Here is a 21656-nt window from a genome sequence, read left to right as displayed (position 1 = left end):
GACAAAACCAAATTTATACAATATCTTTCTACAAATCCAGCCCTACAAAGGATATTAAATGGTAAAGCCCAACATAAGGAGGCAAGCTATACCCTAGAAGAAGCAAGAAACTAATCGTTTTGCAGCAAAACAAAGAGAAGAAAAGCACACAAACATAATCTCACATCCAAATATGAATGTAACAGGAAGCGACAATCACTATTCTCTGACATCTCTCAACATCAATGGATTAAATTCCCCAAAAAAATACATAGATTAACAAACTGGATATGCAATGAGGAACCTGCATCCTGCTGCCTACAGGACACACACCTCAGCGACAAAGACAGACACTACCTCAGTGTGAAAGACTGGAAAACAACTTTCCAAGCAAATGGTCTGAAGAAGCAAGCTGGAATAGCCATTCTAATATCGAATAAAATTGATTTTCAACTAAAAATCATCAAAAAAGATAAGGAAGGACGCTTCATATTCATCGAAGGAAAAATCCCCCAAATGAACTCTCAATCCTAAATATCTATGCTCCAAATACAAGGGCATCTATTACATAAAAGAAACCTTACTAAAGCTCAAAGCACACACTGCACCTCACACAATAATAGTAGGAGATTTCAACACCCCACTCTCATCAATGGACAGATCATGGAATCAGAAATTAAAGAGAGACTTAGACAGACTAAGAGAAGTCAGGAACCAAATGGACTTAACAGATATTTATAGAACATTCTATCCTAAAACAAAAGGATAAAGCTGCTTCTCACGACCTTATAGTACTTTCTCCAAAATTGACCATATAATTGGTCATAAAACAGGCCTCAAAAGATACAGAAAGATAGAAATAATCCCATGCATCCTACCAGACCACCATGGGCTAAAGCTGGTCTTCAATAAAAATAAGGGAAAAATGCCCACATATACATTGAAGTTGAACAATGCTCTACTAAATTATAACCAGGTCAAGTAAGAAATAAAGAAAGACATTAAAGACTTCTTAGAATTTAATGAAAATGAAGGTACAAAATAACCAAACTTATGGGACACAATGAAAGCTGTACTAAGAGGAAAACTCATAGCTCTGAGTGCCTTCAGAAAGAAACAGGAGAGAGCATATATGAGCAGCTTGACAGCACACCTAAAAACTCTAGAACAAAAAGAAGAAAATACACACAGGAGGAGTAGAAGGCAGAAAATAATCAAATTTTGAGCTGTAATCAACCAGGTAGAAACAAAAAATACTATACAAAGTATCAACAGAACAAAGTTGGTTCTTTGTGAAAATCAACAAGATAGATAAACCCTTAGCCAGACTAATGAGAGGACACAGAGAGTGTGTCCAACTTAGCAAAATCAGAAATGAAAAGGGTGACATAAAACAGAGCCATAGAAAATTTAAAAAGTCATCAGATCCTACTACAAAAGACCATATTCTAAAAAATTTTAAAATCTCCAGGAAATTGACAATTTCCTAGACAGATACCAGGTACCAAAGTTAAAACAAGAATGGATAAACCATTTAAACAACACCATAACTCCTAAAGAAATACAATCATTTAAAGTTCTCCCAACCAAAAGGGACCAGGTCAAGATGGGTTCAGTGCAGAATTCTATCAGACCTTCATAGAAGACCTCATACCAATACTATCCAAATTATTCAAAAAAATTGAAACAGATTGAGCTCTACCGAATTCCTTCTATGAAGCCACAATTACTCTTATACCTAAGGCACACAAAGACCCAACAAAGAAAGAGAACTTCAGACCAATTTTCCTTATAAATATCAATGCCAAAATACTGAATAAAATTCTGGCAAACCGATTCCAAGAGCACATCAATACAATCATCCATCATGACCACATGGGCTTCATCCCAGGCATGCAGGGATGGTGTAATATATGGAAAACCATCAATGTATTCCACTATATACACAAACAGAAAGATGAAAACCACATGAACATTTCATTAGATGCTGAGAAAGCATTTGAAAAAATTCAACACCCTTTCATGATAAAAGTCCTGGAAAGAATAGGAGTCCCATACCTAAACATAGTAAAAGTCATATACAGCAAACCAGTAGCTAACATTAAACTGAAGGGAGAGAAACTTGAAGCAACCCCACTAAAATCAGGGACTAGACAAGGCTGCCCATTATCTCCTTACTTATTCAATATAGTTCTTGAAGTTCTAGCCAGAGCAATCAAAAAACAAAGGAGATCAAAGGGATACAGATTGGAAAAGAAGTCAAAATATCACTATTTGCAGATTATATGATAGTATATTTAAGTGATCCCAAAAGTTCCACCAAAGAACTACTAAACCTGATAAACACCTTCAGCAAAGTGACTGGCTATAAATTAACTCAAATAAATCAGTAGCCTCCCTCTACACAAAAGAGAAACAAGCTGAGAAAGAAATAGGGAAAGACACCCTTCATAATAGTCCCATATAATAAAAAAATACCTCGGTGTGACTTTCACCAAGCAAGTGAAATATCTGTATGATAAGAACTTCAAGCCTCTGGAGAAATAAATTGAAGATCTCAGAAGATGGAAAGATCTCCCATGCTCATGGATTGACAGGATTAATATAGTAAAAAAGATCATTTTACCAAAAGCGATCTACAGATTCAATGCAATCCCCATCAAAATACCAACCTGATTCTTCAGAGATTTACACAGAAAAATTTGCAAATTCATCTGAAGTAACCAAAAAAAAAAAAAAAAAAAAAACAGGATAGCTAAAACTATCCTCAGCAATAAAAGGATTTCCGGGGGAATCACTATCCATGAACTCAAGCAGTATTACAGAGCAATAATGATAAAAAATGTATAGTGTTGGTACAGAGACAGACAGATAGATCAGTGAAATAGAATTGCAGACCCAGAAATGAACCCACACACCTATGGTCAATTGATTTTTGACAAAGGAGCTGAAACCATCCAATGGAAAAAAGATAGCACTTTCAGCAAATGATGCCGGTTGGAGGTCATCATGTAGAAGAATGCAGATTGATCCATTCTCATAACCCTGTACAAAGCTTAAGTCCAAGTGGATCAAGGATCTCCACACCAAACCAGGTACATTCAAACTAATAGAAGAAAATGTGGGGATGAATCTCGAACACATGGGCATTGGAGAAAATTTCCTGAGCAAAACACCAATGGCTTATGCTTTAAGATCAAGAATCGACAAATGGGACCTGAAAAAAATGCAAAGCTTCTGTAAGGCAAAGGACACTGTTGTTAGGACTAAACAGCAACCAACAGATTGGGAAAAGATCTTTACCAATCCTACAACAGATAGAGGCCTGATATCCAAAATATACAAAGAACTCAAGAAGTTAGACTGCAGGGAGACAAATAACCCTTTAAAAATGGAGTGCAGAGCTAAACAAAGAATTCACAGCTGAGGAATGCCAAATGGCGGAGAAACACCTAAAGAAATGTTCAACATCTTTAGTCATAAGGGAAATGCAAATCAAAACAACCCTGAAATTCCACCTCACACCAGTGAGAATGGTTAAGATCAAAAACTCAAGTGACAGAAAATGCTGGTGAGCATGTGGAAAAAGAGGAACACCCCTCCATTTTTGTGGGATTGCAGGCTGGTGCAACCATTCTGGAAATCAGTCTGGAGGTTCCTCAGAAAATTGGACATTGATCTACCTGAGGATGCTGCTATAATACTCTTGGGCATATACCCAAAATATGACCCAACATATAACAAAGATACATGCTCCACTATGTTCATAGCAGCCTTGTTTATAATAGCCAGGAGCTGGAAAAAACCCAGATTCCCTTCAGTAGAAAAATGGATACAGAAAATGTTGTACATCTACACGAAGGAATATCATACAGCTATCAAAATCAATGATTTTATGAAATTCATAGGCAAATGGATGGATCTGGAAAATATCATCCTGAGTGAGGTAACCCAATCACAGAAGATCACACATGGTATGTACTCACTGATAAGTGGATATTAGCCCAAATGCTTGAAATACCCTAGATGCACAGAACTCATGAAACTCAAGAAAGATGCCCAAAATGCGAATGCCTCACTCCTTCTTTAAAAGGGGAACAGGAATACCCTTAGGAGGGAATAGGGAGGCAAAGTTTAGAAGAGAGGCAGAAGGAACAACCATTCAGAACCTGCCCCACATGTGATCCTTTCATATACAGCCACCAAACTAGATAAGATGGATGAAGCAAAGAAGTGCAGGCCAACAGGAAATGGATGTAGATCTCTCCTGAGAGACACAGCCAGAATACAGCAAATACATAGGCGAATGCCATCATTAAACCACTGGACTGTGAATGGGACGCCCATTGAAGGAATCTTAGAAAGGACTAAAAGAGCTTGAAGGGGCTTGAAACCCCATATGAACAACATTGCCAACCAACCATAGCTTCCAGGTACTAAGCCACTACCCAAAGACTATACATGGACTGACACTGGGCTCCAACCTCATAGGTAGCAATGAATAGCCTAGTAAGAGCATCAGTGGAAGAGGAAGCCCTTGGTCCTGCCAAGACTGAACCCCCAGTGAATGTGATTCTTTGGGGGAGGGCGGAATGGGGGGAGGATGGGGATGGGAACACCCATATAGAAGAGCAGAGGTTATGGGGATGTTGGCCTGGAAACCGGGAAAGGAAATAACATTTGAAATGTAAATAAAAAATACCCAATTTAGTAAAAATGGAAAAAAAGAATTTGTTGTTAATATTCCACTATTGACTATGTTCCTTAGAATCTGAAAGACACAAAAGAGAGAGAGCATGTATTTCAAAGCAGCCACAAAATTTTAACATTACCAGTTCTAGAAGCCTGGGGAAATTTCTATTCCTTATCTTCTATTCTCTAATCAGAGAAATAAAGAATAATGTTTTAAAACCCCCCATAAAAAGAATTATAGAAAAATACAACAGATAAAGGAATTGAACAAAACCACTAAGTATCTAAAAATGTAAAGAGAAACAATAAAGAAATCAGAAAGGGTGACAACCTGGTAACAGAAAACCTAGGCAATAGATCAGGAATCACAAATGCAAGCATTACCAAAAGAATTGAAGAGATAGAAAAGAAAATCTCAGGAGCTGAAGATACAATAGAAAACATTGTCATAACTATCAAAGAAACTGAAAATGCAAAAAGCTCCTAACCCAAAACATTCAGGAAGTCCAGGACACAATGATAGATCAAACCTAAGGGTAATGGGTATAGAAAACAATGAAGACTCACAACTTAAAGGGAGACTAAATACCTCCAATAAAATTATAGAACAAGTGCAGATAAAACTTCAAACAGCATAGAAGAGAATTGACTTTTGGTCTGACCTTTTACATGACTACTTAGAATCTAGTCTCAATAAAATTATTGTAGTAGCTGTGAATGTTAAAAGTTTTGGGATGGGGGAAGGACTGTGGCATGGAGTGACTGGGAGGGGACGGTAGTTGGAATGTAAATCAAATAAGTAAAAAATAAAATTAAAATTAAAATTAAAAATAAAAAAAAGATAGAACAAAACTTCCCTAACCTAAAGAAGGAGATGCCCATAAACATAAAAGAAGCCTACAGAACTCCAAAGGGTTGGACAAGAAAAGAAATTCCTCACTTCTCATAATAATCAAAATAACAAATTCATAAACAATAAAAGAATACTAAAATCAGTAAGGGAAAAAGAACAAGTAGCATGTAAAGGCAGAATTATCAGAATTATACCAGACTTCTCACCAGCGATTATGAAAGGCAGAACATCCTGTACAGATGTTATACATACCCTAAGACAAGACAAATGGTAGCCCATGCTTCTATATCCACCAATACTCTCATTAACATAGATAGAGAAACCAATATATTCCATGACAAAACATAATTTATACAAAATCTTTTCACAAACTTGAGACCACAATGGATAGTTGATTGAATACTCCAGCAAAAGGAGGGAAACTACACCATAGAAAAAGCAAGGTAATCTAATTTCAACCAACCCAAAAAACAATAGCCACACAAACATAGTTCTTCTAACGACAACAACAACAAAAAATAAGAAACAACAACCATTTTCCGCGAATATCTCTAAACCTCAATGGATTCAATTTCCCAATAAAAAGGCATAAACAAATATATTGGATACATAAAGAGAACCCGGCATTTTGCTGCATACAGGAAACACACCTCTGTAAAAAGACAGACACTACCTCAAAGTCAAAGGCTGGAAAATAATTTTCCAAGCAAATGATCCCAAGAAACAAGCAGGAGTAGCCATTCTAAAATTGAATAAAATTGACTATCAACCAAAAGTTGTCAAAAAGATGAGGAAGGACTCTTCATATTCATCAAACGAAAAATCTATCAATATGAACTATCAATCCTGAATATCTATGTTCCGAATGCAAGGGCATCTACATTCATAAAGGAATCCTTACTAAAGCTAAAAGCACACATTACACCTTATACAAAATTAGTGGGAGACTTCAACACGTCCCTCCTTGAATGGACAGATAATGGAAACAGAAACTAAACAGAGACACAGAAAACTTACAGAAGTTTTGAAACAACTGGATTTAAGAGATATTTATAGAATTTTTATATTATTATTAACTTGGGTATCTATTTACATTTCGAATGTTATTCCCTTTCCCAGTTTCCGGGCAAACATCCTCCTAATCCCTCCCCCTCCCCCTCGATATGGGTGTTCCCCTCCCCATCCTCCCCCCATTACTGCCCTCCCCCCAACACTTATGTTCACTCGGGGTTCAGTCTTGGAAGGACCCAGGGCTTCCCCTTCCACTGGTGCTCTTACTAGGCCATTCATTGCTACCTATGAGGTTGGAGCCCAGGGTCAGTCCATGTATAGTCTTTGGGTAGTGGCTTAGTCCCTGGAAGCTCTGGTTGGTTGGCATTGTTGTTCATATGGGGTCTAGAAACCCTTCAAGCTCTTTCAGTCCTTTCTCAGATTCCTTCAATGGGGATCCCGTTCTCAGTTCAGTTGTTTGCTGCTGGCATTCGCCTATGAATTTGCTGTATTCTTGCTGTGTCTCTCAGGAGGGATCTACATCCGTTGTCTGTTGGCCTGCTCTTCTTTGCTTCATCCATCTTGTCTAATGGCTGTATATGTATGGGCCACATGTGGGACAGGCTCTGAATGGGTCTTCCTTCTGCCTCTGTTTTAATCTTTGCCTCCCTATTTCCTGCCAAGGGTATTCTTGTTCCCCTTCTAAAGAAGGAGTGAAGCATTCGCATTTTGATCATCTGTCTTGAGTTTCATGTGTTCTGTGCATCTAGGGCAATTCAAGCATTTGGGCTAATAGCCACTTATCAATGAGTGCATACCATGTGTGTTCTTCTGTGATTGGGTTACGTCACTCAGGATGATATTTTCCAGATCAATCCATTTGCCTATGAATTTCATAAAGTCATTGATTTTGATAGCTGAGTAATATTCCATTGTGTAGATGTACCACATTTTCTGTATCCATTCCTCTGTTGAAGGGCATCTGGGTCCTTTCCAGCTTCTGGCTATTATAAATAAGGCTGCGATGAACATAGTGGAGCACGTGTCTTTCTTATATGTTGGGGCATCTTTTGGGTATATGTCCAAGAGAGGTATAGCTGGGTCCTCAGGTAGTTCAATGTCCAATTTTCTGAGGAACCTTCAGACTGATTTCCAGAATGGTTGTGCCAGTCTGCAATCCCACCAACAATGGAGGAGTGTTCCTCTTTGTCCACATCCTCGCCAACATTTTCTGTCACCTGAATTTTTGATCTTAGCCATTCTCACTGGTGTGAGGTGAAATCTCAGGGTTGTTTTGATTTGCATTTCCCTTATGACTAAAGGTGTTGAACATTTCTTTAGGTGTTTCTCAGCCATTAGACATTCCTCAGCTGTGAATTCTTTGTTTAGCTCTGACCTCCATTTTTTTAATAGGGTTATTTGACTCCCTGCGGTCCAACTGCTTGAGTTCTTTGTATATTTTGGATAAAAAGCCTCTATCTGTTGTAGGATTGGTAAAGATCTTTTCGCAATCTGTTGGTTGCCGTTTTGTCCTAACTACAGCGTCCTTTGCTTTACAGAAGCTTTGCAGTTTTATGAGATCCCATTTGTCGATTCTTGATCTTAGAGCATAAGCCATTGGTGTTTTATTCAGGAAATTTTCTCCAGTGACCTGTGTTCGAGTTGCTTCCCCACTGTTTCTTCTATTAGTTTGAGTGTATCTGGTTTGATGTGGAGGTCCTTGATCCACTTGGACTTAAGCTTTGTACAGGTTGATAAGCATAGATCAATCTGCATTCTTCTAAAAGTTGACCTCCAGTTGAACCAGCACCATTTGCTGAAAATGCTATCTTTTTTTCCATTGGATGGTTTTGGCTCCTTTGTCAAAAATCAAGTGACCATTGGTGTGTGGGTTCATTTCTGGGTCTCCAATTCTATTCCATTGGTCTATCTGTCTGTCTCTGTACCAATACCATGCAGTTTTTATCACTATTGCTCTGTAATACTGCTTGAGTTCAGGGATAGTGATTCCCCCTGAAGTCCTTTTATTGTTGAGGATAGTTTTAGCTATCCTGGGTTTTTGTTATTCCAGATGAATTTGTAAGTTTTTCTGTCTAACTCTTTGAAGAATTGGATTGGTATTTTGATGGGGATTGCATTGAATCTGTAGATTGCTTTTGGTAAAATGGCCATTTTTACTGTATTAATCCTGTCAATCCATGAGCATGGGAGATCTTTCCATCTTCTGAGGTCTTCTTCAATTTCTTTCTTCAGAGGCTTGAAGTTCTTGTTGTAGACATCTTTTACTTGCTTGGTTAAAGTCACTCAAGGTACTTTTCCCATCTGTTGGTTGCTGTTTTGTTCTAATGACAGTGTCTTTTGTTTTAGAGAAGCTTTGCAATTTTATGAAGTTCCATTTGTTGAATCTTTATCTTAATCGTAGAGCATAAGCCATTGGTGTTCTATTCATGAAATTTTCCTCAGTGCCCATGTGTTTGAGGGTCTTCCCTACTTTCTCTCCTATTAATTTGAGTGCATTTGGTTTTATTTGGATGTCCTTGATCTACTTGGTTTTGAACCTTGTACAGGGAGATAAGGATAGATTGATTTGCATTCTTCATCATTCTGATCTCCTGTTGAAACAGCACCATTTGTTGAAAATGCTATCCTTTTTCCACTGCATGGTTTTCGCTCCTTTGTCAAAGATCAAATGACCTAACTGATATTTACATTCTAAAAGCATTTTTTTTCAAAATAAGCACATTGGAAATTTCAGGAATGAATTCAGTGTATCTTTATCATGTTCAGTCTTATGTCCTTCCCTTAAGTCCTCTTGAGGCTGTGGAATCAGATTTCAATTATATTGGATTGGCTATGCTTTCATTTTTATGATTTCCTAAGGACATTCTCAATTTCATGAAGCATAAAAAATTATATTTCTGATCCAGATATGTGAATTAGTAAGTTTTACCCTTTGATATTAATAACTTGACTCATCACTTTTCTGTGAAATAAATTGTGACTTTATTGAAGTAAATTTTAACTTTATTTGCAAAATTAACATCTATTGTTTGTGATATATTTGATTGGGGCCACATGCTTTCCTTGATATATATTCTATTCAATGAATAAAAGATGAAGAGGCCTTTAAAATTTGAAATTTCTAAAGAGAATGCTTTTATTTTTTAAAAAGAAACCCACTATACTCACACATGGATTCAAAAGATATACAATTAAAAGAAACTTCTCAGCAATGGTCAACTCAATAACATTTCCAAAGCAGACAGTGTAGACTTAGCAATCTTTTCCAGTTATGTGACACTTCAGTGTTCTAAGATAAAATAGAATGTAGTATGTTTCATTGTATATGCATTTGGAAAGGTTAAACATTGCCAAAAATTTAGAATCTTTGTTACTTGATTTTAAGAAAGAAAGGTGTTCCCAGCTGGGGAATTCTTCCTTCATCTCTGCTGTAGGATAGACCTAAAAATCAAAATGATAATCAGTTACTTGTTGCTTATATTGTTAGTGTTCCTTTCTCCTGTGCTCAGAGAAATACATTCAGAAATGTGCTGCTTTTATCAAATTTCTGGATTTTCATATATCTAAACCAAGAGACTCTCAAACAGTCATACTTCTAGTATTTGTGGAAAAGACTCATATGCATTTTTCTAATATATAACTAATCATGCCTTTTCTGAAGTATGCCTTTTCTGAAGCAGAGGAAATGTAGAAAATCACTATTTGATTCTGGGCCAATGAAAGAACTCATATCAGTTACTCACTCAGGAAATTATTACATGTCCTTTCATATGTATTTCACAGAAGCTGATATGTACTACTTACTATCATACTAAACCCAACCTTGATGAGGTCCATGTATGAAAATCTCACATGTGATAAGGATCAGATGGTGATTTAATATGCAGACTCAAGAGATTCCTGTGATCAAAGACCACAGCTCTTTTCATCCAACCAATAAAGGTATCCTCTAAGTGCCTAAGAGAAACAGCTATGTTTTACTTGGGTCACCAGGGAGGGAAGAGATGAGAAGCATCTGAAAAGGATGGAGATGCCCACAACGTATTCAGTGGTTCTGAAACTTACTTTTATTGTGACCCTTTAATGTAGTTCTTCATGCTGTGGTGAACCCCAACTATAAAATTATTTTCATTTTTGCTTAATAACTGTAATTTTCCAAATTTCAGTAATTGTAATATGAATATCTGATATGCAGATATCTGTTATATGATACCTGTAAAACTTTCATTTGTCCCCCAGAGGCCTCATGACCCTCAGGTTGAGAAACACTGTTTTATAGGAAGATTGTGAACAAGACGAGATATTTATGTTTCATTCTGGAAAGATGACATATTTCCAAATTCTGTTGTTGTTGTTGTTGTTGTTGTTGTTGTTGTTGTTGTTGTTGTTGTTGTTGTTGTTGTTCTTGTTGTTGATTTAGACATTCAACTTGTTTTAAGAATGAGAATAACTAATGGGAAATTCTCACCTTAGTGAGTATCCACTTAAGGTCATCCAGGAGTTCTCTTTTGTTCTCTTCAATATCTTTGGCTTTTGAGAGGATAGTTTCAGGGACATCTTGCATGGCACTCAGTTCAATCACTAGATGGTATAGAGGGCTGATCCAGGCACCCACAAAATTGATCAACATTTTTAAATATTTTTCGGTCTGAGAAAGAGAATAGAACCATTTAATTAAGTATATCATGTTTGTTACCTGTAACCTTAGTGTAAAGAAGCTGAACAGAAACACACTTTTACTATGTGTATAAGACACATGTAAAGAAGTTACATTGTTTGGAAGTGTAACATTTAAACAACTGGTGTATTTTCTACAAAGTAAAACAAATTGTAAGGCTTGTCACATAGCATTTTCCTGAGGTTAGGTCATCATATTTTCTTCACCTTATGCAATTTGAAGAGCTTCCTTTCTAGCAAGAAGTTTATTATTTGGTTATCAATTTGTAAAACAGGTCTTCCTGGTATTCAATAGAAACAAATATGGTTTGACTCATGATGAATAGAGGCAGGGGAAAATGGCTAAAATCATTTTCAATAAGAGATTCATGTGGACCATATATAGGGGAAGAACTATATCACCTCCTAAAATAGAACTGATATGATGTACAGACTTTCTCATCATGAATTTGAACATTGTTGCATCCAAAGTATAAAGTGATAGGTAAAAAATAGAAATAGAACCAGGACAGAATTGAAAATCAAGAAGGGGGGCAATGTTCAGAACCTAGAAATCCACTCTCCAGAACACACTAGCAACAAAAAATATATACAGTCATGTTGTTATCACTGATGGAGGTATGGGTATAATAACATAGAGAACCAATTTAATGAAAAATCCTTAAAATAACTCTAAGTATAATTTCAATGGCAAATCATTCCTAAAATACCATTCTCTCAATAATGTAATTAAGCATTGCTATACTGTCATTATTTTATTTTATGTATAATTTATCAATACTATATTGTGATTATTTTCTATATTTTATCTTCATTTTCTGTGCATATATGATTATTGTATCTATCACAATGTGCGTAATAACTGAAAGTACCACAAACTCAATGTATTGCTTCTCGAGTTCAGTGAAAAACAAATGAAGAAAACTCACTTCAACATCTGCATGCTTAGTTTCCCCATCTGGGGAGTTTGAGAGAGTCGAATGGCAGTATGTTCCAGCTCTGACAGCAGTCTTATCCCTCCTAATCAGTTTTGAGTTCTGCAAATAAAACAAACAAACAAACAAAAAAAGCAGAGTTTGGAAATAATAGATAACTTCATGATCAGAATATTAATGCATTTTAGAGGATTTGTAAATTTTAACAATATGTAGTTCATAAAGTACAGATAGTAAAAATTAAGAAATTGCCTGTCATAAAATTCTGTAGTCTGTTCATTGTACTTGCATTTTAACTTGGCTTTTTATTAACTTTTGGATATTTAACTGCTTCCTCTCTTACTCTTTGTTCTTCTTTACTTTCAAAAGCTACTCTATGGAAGGCAGACGCTGAAAGGAGTAACTTTTGAAGAACTAAGTGATTTACTTATCACCATTGTTTAGCATTTTAGCATAAAGCTATTCAGCATATTTATCAATCTTCCTATTTTCTGTCAATAGGTAATGATATTCCTTACCCAACAACAAAATTATAAATTTATTAATTTAACATTAAAGAATATAGCTGTGCACGTTTATAATGGTTTTAGAATGAAATTGTGTTTTTTGTTTCACAAAATTTTACAGTAAATTCTATGTTAATTCAACATCAACAAAATATAAAAGTATTAATTAATACCATGTATTAGATTAGTCTTTGTATGGTTAATGAAATATTTAATTTACTTAAATATCCACTTTAGAATATCTTATTTATTTCAAATAGTTACCTTATTCATGAAAGGTTAATAAATAATTGTGAGGGTTAAGAAGTTTAAAAGCTGTCAGGTTGTCTGTCTCATCTAAAGTCTTATCATTGACATGAGACTATTATTGGAAAGTAGCTGAAAATAAGTGAGGTACTTACAAGAGCCAAAAATTGTTCAGATGAGAATTGATTGTGATACTGAGTCATTTTAAAGGGAGAAAAATAACATCTAATCAATAAAATTATGACCACATGTTTATTACAAACAGAGAAACAACCTTTTGATGACCATATAATTAAAGTTTGCCTGCTCCCATAATTCCCTTTTTCTGACCTTAAGAAATTACAATTACCATGAAAGGAATGGATACATTTCTACTCCTGTTATAATAGTGGACAAACTCTTATCACTAAAAATCTTTAAACCAAAATTTTTAGTATTAATGGGCTTCATGCTTGATTTTTATTCTTTATTTCTTTATTTTTTACCCTTTTTGCCTCCTCACATGTTTAACTCTATCTCTGTTACAAATATATACTTCACTGTAATGAGCAACTACGTACAGGTACAAGTATGTATTTGTAGTGAGCTAAATGACCATGACCAATGGAAATTCATGAGTCTGAATGCAAAATGGAAAATAAGTGTTTTTTCCAAAGTCACATTTTAAAAGTTTCTACTGTAGATTAGTTGTTTTTATTTTTAATAAAGAATATATATTAATAATATTAGATTCTATAAAACTTCATGACACTTTTCAATTGGCTCTGTCCCTGTTTCACTAGTTGAGGCATCTTTTACCTATGAAATTGTATTTTCTGATATTTGAGTCCTGATTAGTATAAAGGTTGAGGTACTTACAAGCTCTGTATATAATTGGTCAGCAAGATTACGGAGGGTTTCACCTCGCTGCATGGCACTGTTAAATGTTTCCACAATGGGGTTCCAGCAGCCACCCTCTTCCGCAAGACATGCAGGAATGGATGAAACTTTCTCCCACAGCAGCATGTTTGAAACTGCAAGCATCAGGAATGTGCCTGCTACATAGAAAAAAAAAACTTAGAGATGATATATTAACCTGAGTTTTCCTAGGTCCAATTGATTCAGGAAAGTAGTATCTGGCCTACGATATTTTTTTAGGTTTTTTGTTTGGTTGGTTTTTTTGTTTGTTTGTTTGTTTTTCTGCTTTGTTTTGTTTTGTTTTGTTTTGTTTTTCAGCCTGTATTGGTATTCAATACCTGGAATGTCATATAAAATCACACTAAGTGCTTAGGGATGTAATCAAAATTTTCTGAATAATAGTTTGAGAAGCAAGTGTTTTCATGTTTTTTGTATTGTTTCAGAAATGCTTCTGAATTTTAGAAATGTTTTAACTTAAAAGTAGTTCTGTACTTGTATTTTAAGTCATTTTAGGTAGTTTAGTGTATTTAGAGTTTAAGCTAATTTTCTGTTACCAAATTCCTGCAGAATACGTAATTTTTAAACTTCATGCTTGATATCAGTGTTTTGGATATTGATGGGACAGCAATATCACAGTTTATCTTTTTGTTTTCTCTCAACATTTGTCAATAAATAAAACCGTAATGATTACTAACAACAATAAGAGATATTGTCCAATATATAATGTCAGCTTAGAACTAATAACTTATAATAAATCTCCACCAGAGAATTTTTCATTAAAAACATCAGATAAGTCTCTTAAAAAGTTATCTGCCTAATAATATTGTCAGTAGATTAGATTCTCTTAATGTAATCTGAATATATTTATAATGGAAAAGGTGTACATGATCAAATCATTTTTCTGATGGCTTATTATTGGCTAAGGCAGAAGTCAGAACACCAACCATCAGTACTTTTTACTCACAATCATAATTTTGTTTCTTCTGCCTTGAGATAAGATTAATTAGATCCCCTGATTTTACACCAGTTTTGAAAACTGGAAATCATTGTCAATTTGAAATGTATTCTTTGTTCTGGAAGGTATTTTATGCATTGGAAGTTGCTTAATAATTCCTATCAGTTTTACTCATCTGATAAAGTAACATTTTCCTCCTTCTCTCTCTTCAAGACAGAAGGTACCTCAGACTTTCTTTGAACACTAGTATATGTCACAAGTTGAAGGATGATGAGAATTATTAATCCAATTGTCTCTTGTCCCCTTGCACAATTTCTTTCAAGAAAAATAATTTTAAAAGATGATATGAAGTCTATGCTGAATTTTTCTCCGGATAATTAATGAATAAACATCTCTTCAAACCAGGTATAACAGCAAAGATTCCAAAGAAAGAATCTCATTAGAACAAACTCACAGAACCACTGTATTGGATAGTTTTGCTGAGACAAAAAGTGGGGGTTTACTTACAGAACTGAGCTTGACTCAATGGCAGCTCCATCACTGAGGAGACCCTAAGCAGAATTTCTGCTTCACTGGAGTCATAAATTCAGTTAGTTTCCTGTTCCTATATATTCTAGAAGATAACTCCAAGGCATGCATAGCTATGTGACAGGAAGAAGTCATGTACAGAAACAGTCATTTGTGAAAAATGTCTTTCTAACCCCAGGGAATGTTAACTGTTTAATTATTACATGGGTCTGGGTGGTTTCTCTTTGCTAATTCCCACATGTTGCTTCTTGTGTAAATTATTTCTGGAATCTCTAAAGTCATTCTCAGCTGCCTGATGACAGATGATCATATCAGACCATGAGGAAATTGGTTCTCATGATGATTTTCCCTTCCTTAGGATCTTACATTCTTTGTTTTATCTTTTTTCTAATCTTTATGGAAAGAGAGCAATTCTTTATTGAATATTTGACCACCATGCCAAAGCATTAGTAAGTTATCCATAGTGTTATGAATTTACCCTGAAGACTGTTTCTCTATGAACTAAGCTGACAATTATAGTAATCTGCATGATTAAATTAGGTATTTAGAAGTCAGTCTGAAATGAATCAGAAAAATTTAACACAAAGCCTCCATTAACTTCTCTCTAGGAAGTATAATCTCTCAAAAATTATTGGCATTCCTTTAAAATAACAAATATAAGGGTTTTTTCTCGAAATAGCTCTTTATTCTGTCAGAAGTTTGTTAAGTGTACCAGTTACAATTGTGTCATGATCATCCTAATGAGCACAGTTTACATGTTTCTAGTATTAGCACTGGTGAGAATTCTTCAAACGCCAACTCTGTAGTGGCTCCCAGATAGTCAACATTGATGGATCTTCTAACTTAATGCCAACAAAATTCCCTCATATTATTGAAATAGAGTACTTGATGCCAAAAAGCTTTGGCAAATATTTTATGTCTAATATTCATTTAAATGGTGATACCACTAGAAGAATGGTGTGATGAATTGCAGAAGCCTGGCTGGACAATATCTCTTGAGAAATAAATTCTGATCTACTTTAATCCACATCTCAGAGATTTAATTCAACAAGCATGGTTCTCAGAGTCCCTGAGGTTAGGAATGTGAATGGAAATATGCAACCTCGCTATTGGGAGGTAAGGGGTACACTCTAGAATGTACCAGAGATCTGGGAATGAGAGACTCTCAGGAATCCAAGGGAGGGGACTTTGGTGGCATGCCCAAAAGTAGGGAAAGGGAACTTGTAGAGTCCTCCTCCAATAGAAGAAAGGCAATCAAGTGGAAGTCTGGGGTTGACATCCCACTTTTAAAAATTCCGACCCCAAATTTTTTCTATCTAAATGATCTTCAGGGACAAAACTTGAGGACAAACTGAGGGAAAGCAAATCCGATGACTGCAAGGCCTAACATTACTACTACTAATGCTGTGGAGTGCTTACAGACAGGAGTCTAGCATGGCTGCCCTCTGAGATGTCAAACAAGGAGCTGAAAGAATCAGATAAAGATACTTAACACAACCAATGGACTAAAGTCAGGGACTCCTGTGATTGAATTAGGAAAAGACTTAAAGAATCTGATTACATGGGTAATCCCATAGCAAGACCAGCAGTGCCAACTAACCTTGACCACTGAGATCTCTCAGACACTGACACATCAACCAGACAGCCTAAGGTATGTATATAGTACAAGGTCCTCCATATATGGCAGAGGACTGTCTTGTTTTGTCTCAGTGAGAAAAGATTGGCTTAGGGAGTAGGGAGACATGGAGTGGGTTAGGGTTGTGGTTGGAGTGGTGGGAACATCCTCTTTGAAATGGAAGTGGGGTCGGGTGGGGTGGGGAGCAGGAATGGATGAGGAACTGTGGGAGGACAGACCACTAGGGAGGTTAATGACTGAAATGTAAAAAATAAAAGTAACAAAAACAAAACAAAACAAAACAAAAGAATATATGGCTCTCAGGAATTCCTTTTCCTACAAGTACTTAGACTCTGAAAGATTCTTTTTTTGTTTCCCTTTTTATTAAGTTATTTTATTTATTTACATTCCAAATGGAACCCTCATTCATAGTCTCCCCTCCCTGAGTTCATCATCTCATTTCCCTACCTCTTTGCTTCTGACAGGGTGTTCCCTGACTCACCCACCCTAACTATCTACTCCAAACATCATTACACTTCTCTAGTGGATCAGATTTCTACCAGTTAAGCATATCCTCTCACACTCAGTCCAAAGAATGCACATCTCTGCTACATATGTGCCAGGCGCTATTGTCCAGCCCATGTATACTATTTTGCTCATGGCTTAGACTATGGGAGTTCAGAGGGGTCCAGGTTAGTTGAAATTGACTCTCTGATTCTGCATGCACATGGACATTAGTCACAAGGTGTTAGACAGCGTGAACAAGCCTTGAGGTTATAGGAGTTGTTTCTTACGAAGCATAAGACTGTGTCGAGTAACACGGAAACAGTCATTACTTCTTTTGCAAGCTTCTAATCTAAAGACAACCTTCTACTGTTTAGGCTGCTTCACTTCAGACTGACATATGATCAGTAAGAGGTGGCATCTTATTAAGGGCCAAGAGGGAGCAAGGCCAATTCAGATCTGCTAAATTTGTTGTCACTTCAGAAATCTTCCAAATTTCAAAAATCCCTTGATTGATCTTATGCTCTCTAGGTGTTTATCTTTCAAGAAGGTTTTAGAAAAGGACTCTGGCCTGGGCTAGTAGTTTCCTCACAGACTCTCCTATTCTCAACAATACTAGTTTATCATAATTTTCAAAACCTCAAACAGATCACCGCAAACTTGATACACAGCATATATTCTTTCTGCACATCCACCCTCAAGATTACGATCTACATCAGAGAATTGTATTCTGAGTTCTCAATGAGGGAGAATTAAGTACCTACAGCTAGAGCAATCTGTTTCATTTATACATTCCTTGATCTAGCTCCTTATACTACACTCTTGGATTTTCCCCTAGTGCTTTTAGATAGCCACGAATTCTACTCTACTTGGCAAATTATTGCCAGCAGTTCCTTGAAGATTCCCTTCAGATGTCCTTGGGTCTTCTTTAATATCCAGTCACTTCTTTAATTTTATGCTGAATCATGACTTGCAGGAAGATAATATACAAACTATCTAGTCACAGTATTGGAGTTATCTCTTCTAATAAAGGGAATGTATTTTTCCACAAGGATCAAAAAACTACCTGATAAAAGTGAGAGGGGTTATTACTGATATGCCTAAACAGATGTTTTCTACTTGATTCTCCATTTACTCAAAAGGAAGATAGTTTCATGAGTTGTCCAACTATAATACTCAATGGAAAGTTGGATTCCCTTCTCACCTATTTGTCTTCTGAAATCCTTTTATGGGTTTGGATTCTTAATTCTCTAACTAGGTTTGGGTATTATTTTTCTGCTATGTATTTCCATTCTAGATTTTGTAAACTTTACAGTATACCTAATAAAAGCATATGTTCGAAACAGACCGGATAAACAGTTCTCTGCACCCAAATCCCGTGGGAGGGAGAGCTAAACCTTCAGAGAGGCAGACAAGCCTGGGAAACCAGAAGAGACTGCTCTCTGCACACACATCTCGGACGCCAGAGAAAAAAGCCAAAGACCATCTGGAACCCTGGTGCACTGAAGCTCCCGGAAGGGGCGGCACAGGTCTTCCTGGTTGCTGCCGACGCAGAGAGCCCGTGGGCAGCACCCCACGAGCGAACTTGAGCCTCGGGACCACAGGTAAGACCAAATTTTCTGCTGCAAGAAAGCTGCCTGGTGAACTCAAGACACAGGCCCACAGGAACAGCTGAAGACCTGTAGAGAGGAAAAACTAAACGCCCGAAAGCAGAACACTCTGTCCCCATAACTGACTGAAAGAGAGGAAAACAGGTCTACAGCACTCCTGACACACAGGCTTATAGGACAGTCTAGCCACTGTCAGAAATAGCAGAACAAAGTAACACTAGAGATAATCTGATGGCGAGAGGCAAGCGCAGGAACCCAAGCAACAGAAACGAAGAGTACATGGCACCATCGGAGCCCAATTCTCACATCAAAACAAACATGGAATATCCAAACACACCAGAAAAGCAAGATCTAGTTTCAAAATCATTTTTGATCATGATGCTGGAGGACTTCAAGAAAGACGTGAAGAACTCCCTTAGAGAACAAGTAGAAGCCTACAGAGAGGAATCGCAAAAATGCCTGAAAGAATTCCAGGAAAACATAAATAAACAAGTAGAAGCCCATAGAGAGGAGACACAAAAATCCCTGAAAGAATTCCAGGAAAACACAATCAAACAATTGAAGGAATTAAAAATGGAAATAGAAGCAATAAAGAAAGAACACATGGAAACAACCCTGGATATAGAAAACCAAAAGAAGAGACAAGGAGCTGTAGATACAAGCTTCACCAACAGAATACAAGAGATGGAAGAGAGAATCTCAGGAGCAGAAGATTCCATAGAAATCATTGACACAACTGTCAAAGATAATGTAAAGCGGAAAAAGCTACTGGTCCAAAACATACAGGAAATCCAGGACTCAATGAGAAGATCAAACCTAAGGATAATAGGTATAGAAGAGAGTGAAGACTCCCAGCTCAAAGGACCAGTAAATATCTTCAACAAAATCATAGAAGAAAACTGCCCTAACCTAAACAAAGAGATACCCATAGACATACAAGAAGCCTACAGAACTCCAAATAGATTGGACCAGAAAATAAACACCTCCCGTCACATAATTGTCAAAACACCAAACGCACAAAATAAAGAAAGAATATTAAAAGCAATAAGGAAAAAAGGTCAAGTAACATATAAAGGCAGACCTATCAGAATCACACCAGACTTCTCGCCAGAAACTATGAAGGCCAGAAGATCCTGGACTGATGTCATACAGACCCTAAGAGAACACAAATGCCAGCCCAGGTTACTGTATCCAGCAAAACTCTCAATTAACATTGATGGAGAAACCAAGATATTTCATGACAAAACCAAATTTACACAATATCTTTCTAGAAATCCAGCACTACAAAGGATAATAAATGGTAAAGCCCAACATAAGGAGGCAAGCTATACCCTAGAAGAAACAAGAAACTAATCGTCTTGGCAACAAAACAAAGAGAATGAAAGCACACAAACATAACCTCACATGCAAATATGAATATAACGGGAAGCAATAATCACTATTCTTTAATATCTCTCAATATCAATGGCTTCAACTCCCCAATAAAAAGACATAGATTAACAAACTGGATACCCAACGAGGACCCTGCATTCTGCTGCCTACAGGAAACACACCTCAGAGACAAAGACAGACACTACCTCAGAGTGAAAGGCTGGAAAACAACTTTCCAAGCAAATGGTCAGAAGAAGCAAGCTGGAGTAGCCATTCTAAAATCAAATAAAATCAATTTCCAACTAAAAGTCATCAAAAAAGATAAGGAAGGACACTTCATATTCATCAAAGGAAAAATCAACCAAGATGAACTCTCAATCCTAAATATCTATGCCCCAAATACAAGGGCACTTACATACGTAAAAGAAACCTTACTAAAGCTCAAAACACACATTGCACCTCACACAGTAATAGTGGGAGATTTCAACACCCCACTCTCATCAATGGACAGATCATGGAAACAGAAATTAAACAGTGATGTCGACAGACTAAGAGAAGTCATGAGCCAAATGGACTTAACGGATATTTATAGAACATTCTATCCTAAAGCAAAAGGATATACCTTCTTCTCAGCTCCTCATGGTACTTTCTCCAAAATTGACCATATAATTGGTCAAAAAACGGGCCTCAACAGGTACAGAAAGATAGAAATAATCCCATGCGTGCTATCGGACCACCACGGCCTAAAACTGGTCTTCAATAACAATAAGGGAAGAATGCCCACATATACGTGGAAATTGAACAATGCTCTACTCAATGATAACCTGGTCAAGGAAGAAATAAAGAAAGAAATTAAAAACTTTTTAGAATTTAATGAAAATGAAGGTACAACATACCCAAAATTATGGGACACAATGAAAGCTGTGCTAAGAGGAAAACTCATAGCGCTGAGTGCCTGCAGAAAGAAACAGGAAAGAGCACATGTCACCAACTTGACAGCACTCCTAAAAGCTCTAGAACAAAAAGAAGCAAATACACCCAGGAGGAGTAGAAGGCAGGAAATAATCAAACTCAGAGCTGAAATCAACCAAGTACAAACAAAAAGGACCATAAAAAGAATCAACAGAACCAAAAGTTGGTTCTTTGAGAAAATCAACAAGATAGATAAACCCTTAGCCAGACTAACGAGAGGACACAGAGAATGCGTCCAAATTAACAAAATCAGAAATGAAAAGGGAGACATAACTACAGATTCAGAGGAAATTCAAAAAATCATC

The 21656-nt window shown here is 36.5% G+C and overlaps 1 protein-coding gene across 2 annotated transcripts; it reads right to left on the bottom strand.

Moving 5' to 3' along the window:
- Window positions 1-9498: 9498 nt before the first annotated feature.
- On the bottom strand, window positions 9499-15324 carry Prl8a9 (prolactin family 8, subfamily A, member 9). Of its 2 annotated transcripts, none has more exons than NM_134385.2 (6): window positions 15259-15324; window positions 13758-13936; window positions 13055-13093; window positions 12142-12249; window positions 11004-11183; window positions 9499-9976 (listed from the first exon to the last, which is right to left on the bottom strand). In NM_134385.2, the coding sequence occupies exons 1-6, from the start codon at window positions 15287-15289 to the stop codon at window positions 9788-9790; spliced, it is 726 nt and encodes a 241-aa protein (NP_599212.1). In that variant the 5' UTR covers window positions 15290-15324; the 3' UTR covers window positions 9499-9787. The 2 variants fall into 2 exon arrangements, with proteins under 2 accessions (NP_599212.1, XP_087445860.1); XM_087589734.1 differs by having other exon boundaries at window positions 9640-9976; window positions 13758-13933; window positions 15259-15318.
- Window positions 15325-21656: the final 6332 nt, after the last annotated feature.

Source organism: Rattus norvegicus, chromosome 17 (genome assembly GCF_021556685.1).
Source record: "Rattus norvegicus strain SHRSP/BbbUtx chromosome 17, alternate assembly SHRSP_T2T, whole genome shotgun sequence".
NCBI classification, from domain to species: Eukaryota; Metazoa; Chordata; class Mammalia; order Rodentia; family Muridae; genus Rattus; species Rattus norvegicus.
The sequence above is the reverse complement of the archived record's forward strand: the minus strand, read 5'-3'. Positions and strand labels throughout refer to the sequence as shown.

Bases quoted from the DNA above. Each gene is read 5' to 3' on its own strand.
- Prl8a9 (NM_134385.2), bottom strand. From the start codon at position 15,289: ATGGAGCTGCCATTGAGTCAAGCTCAGTTCT. The intron at 13,937-15,258 runs GTAAGTAAACCC...TTTTCTATGTAG, and splicing joins ATTGAGTCAAGCTCAGTTCT to CAGGCACATTCCTGATGCTT. The intron at 13,094-13,757 runs GTAAGTACCTCA...AAAATGACTCAG, and splicing joins ACCAATTATATACAGAGCTT to TATCACAATCAATTCTCATC.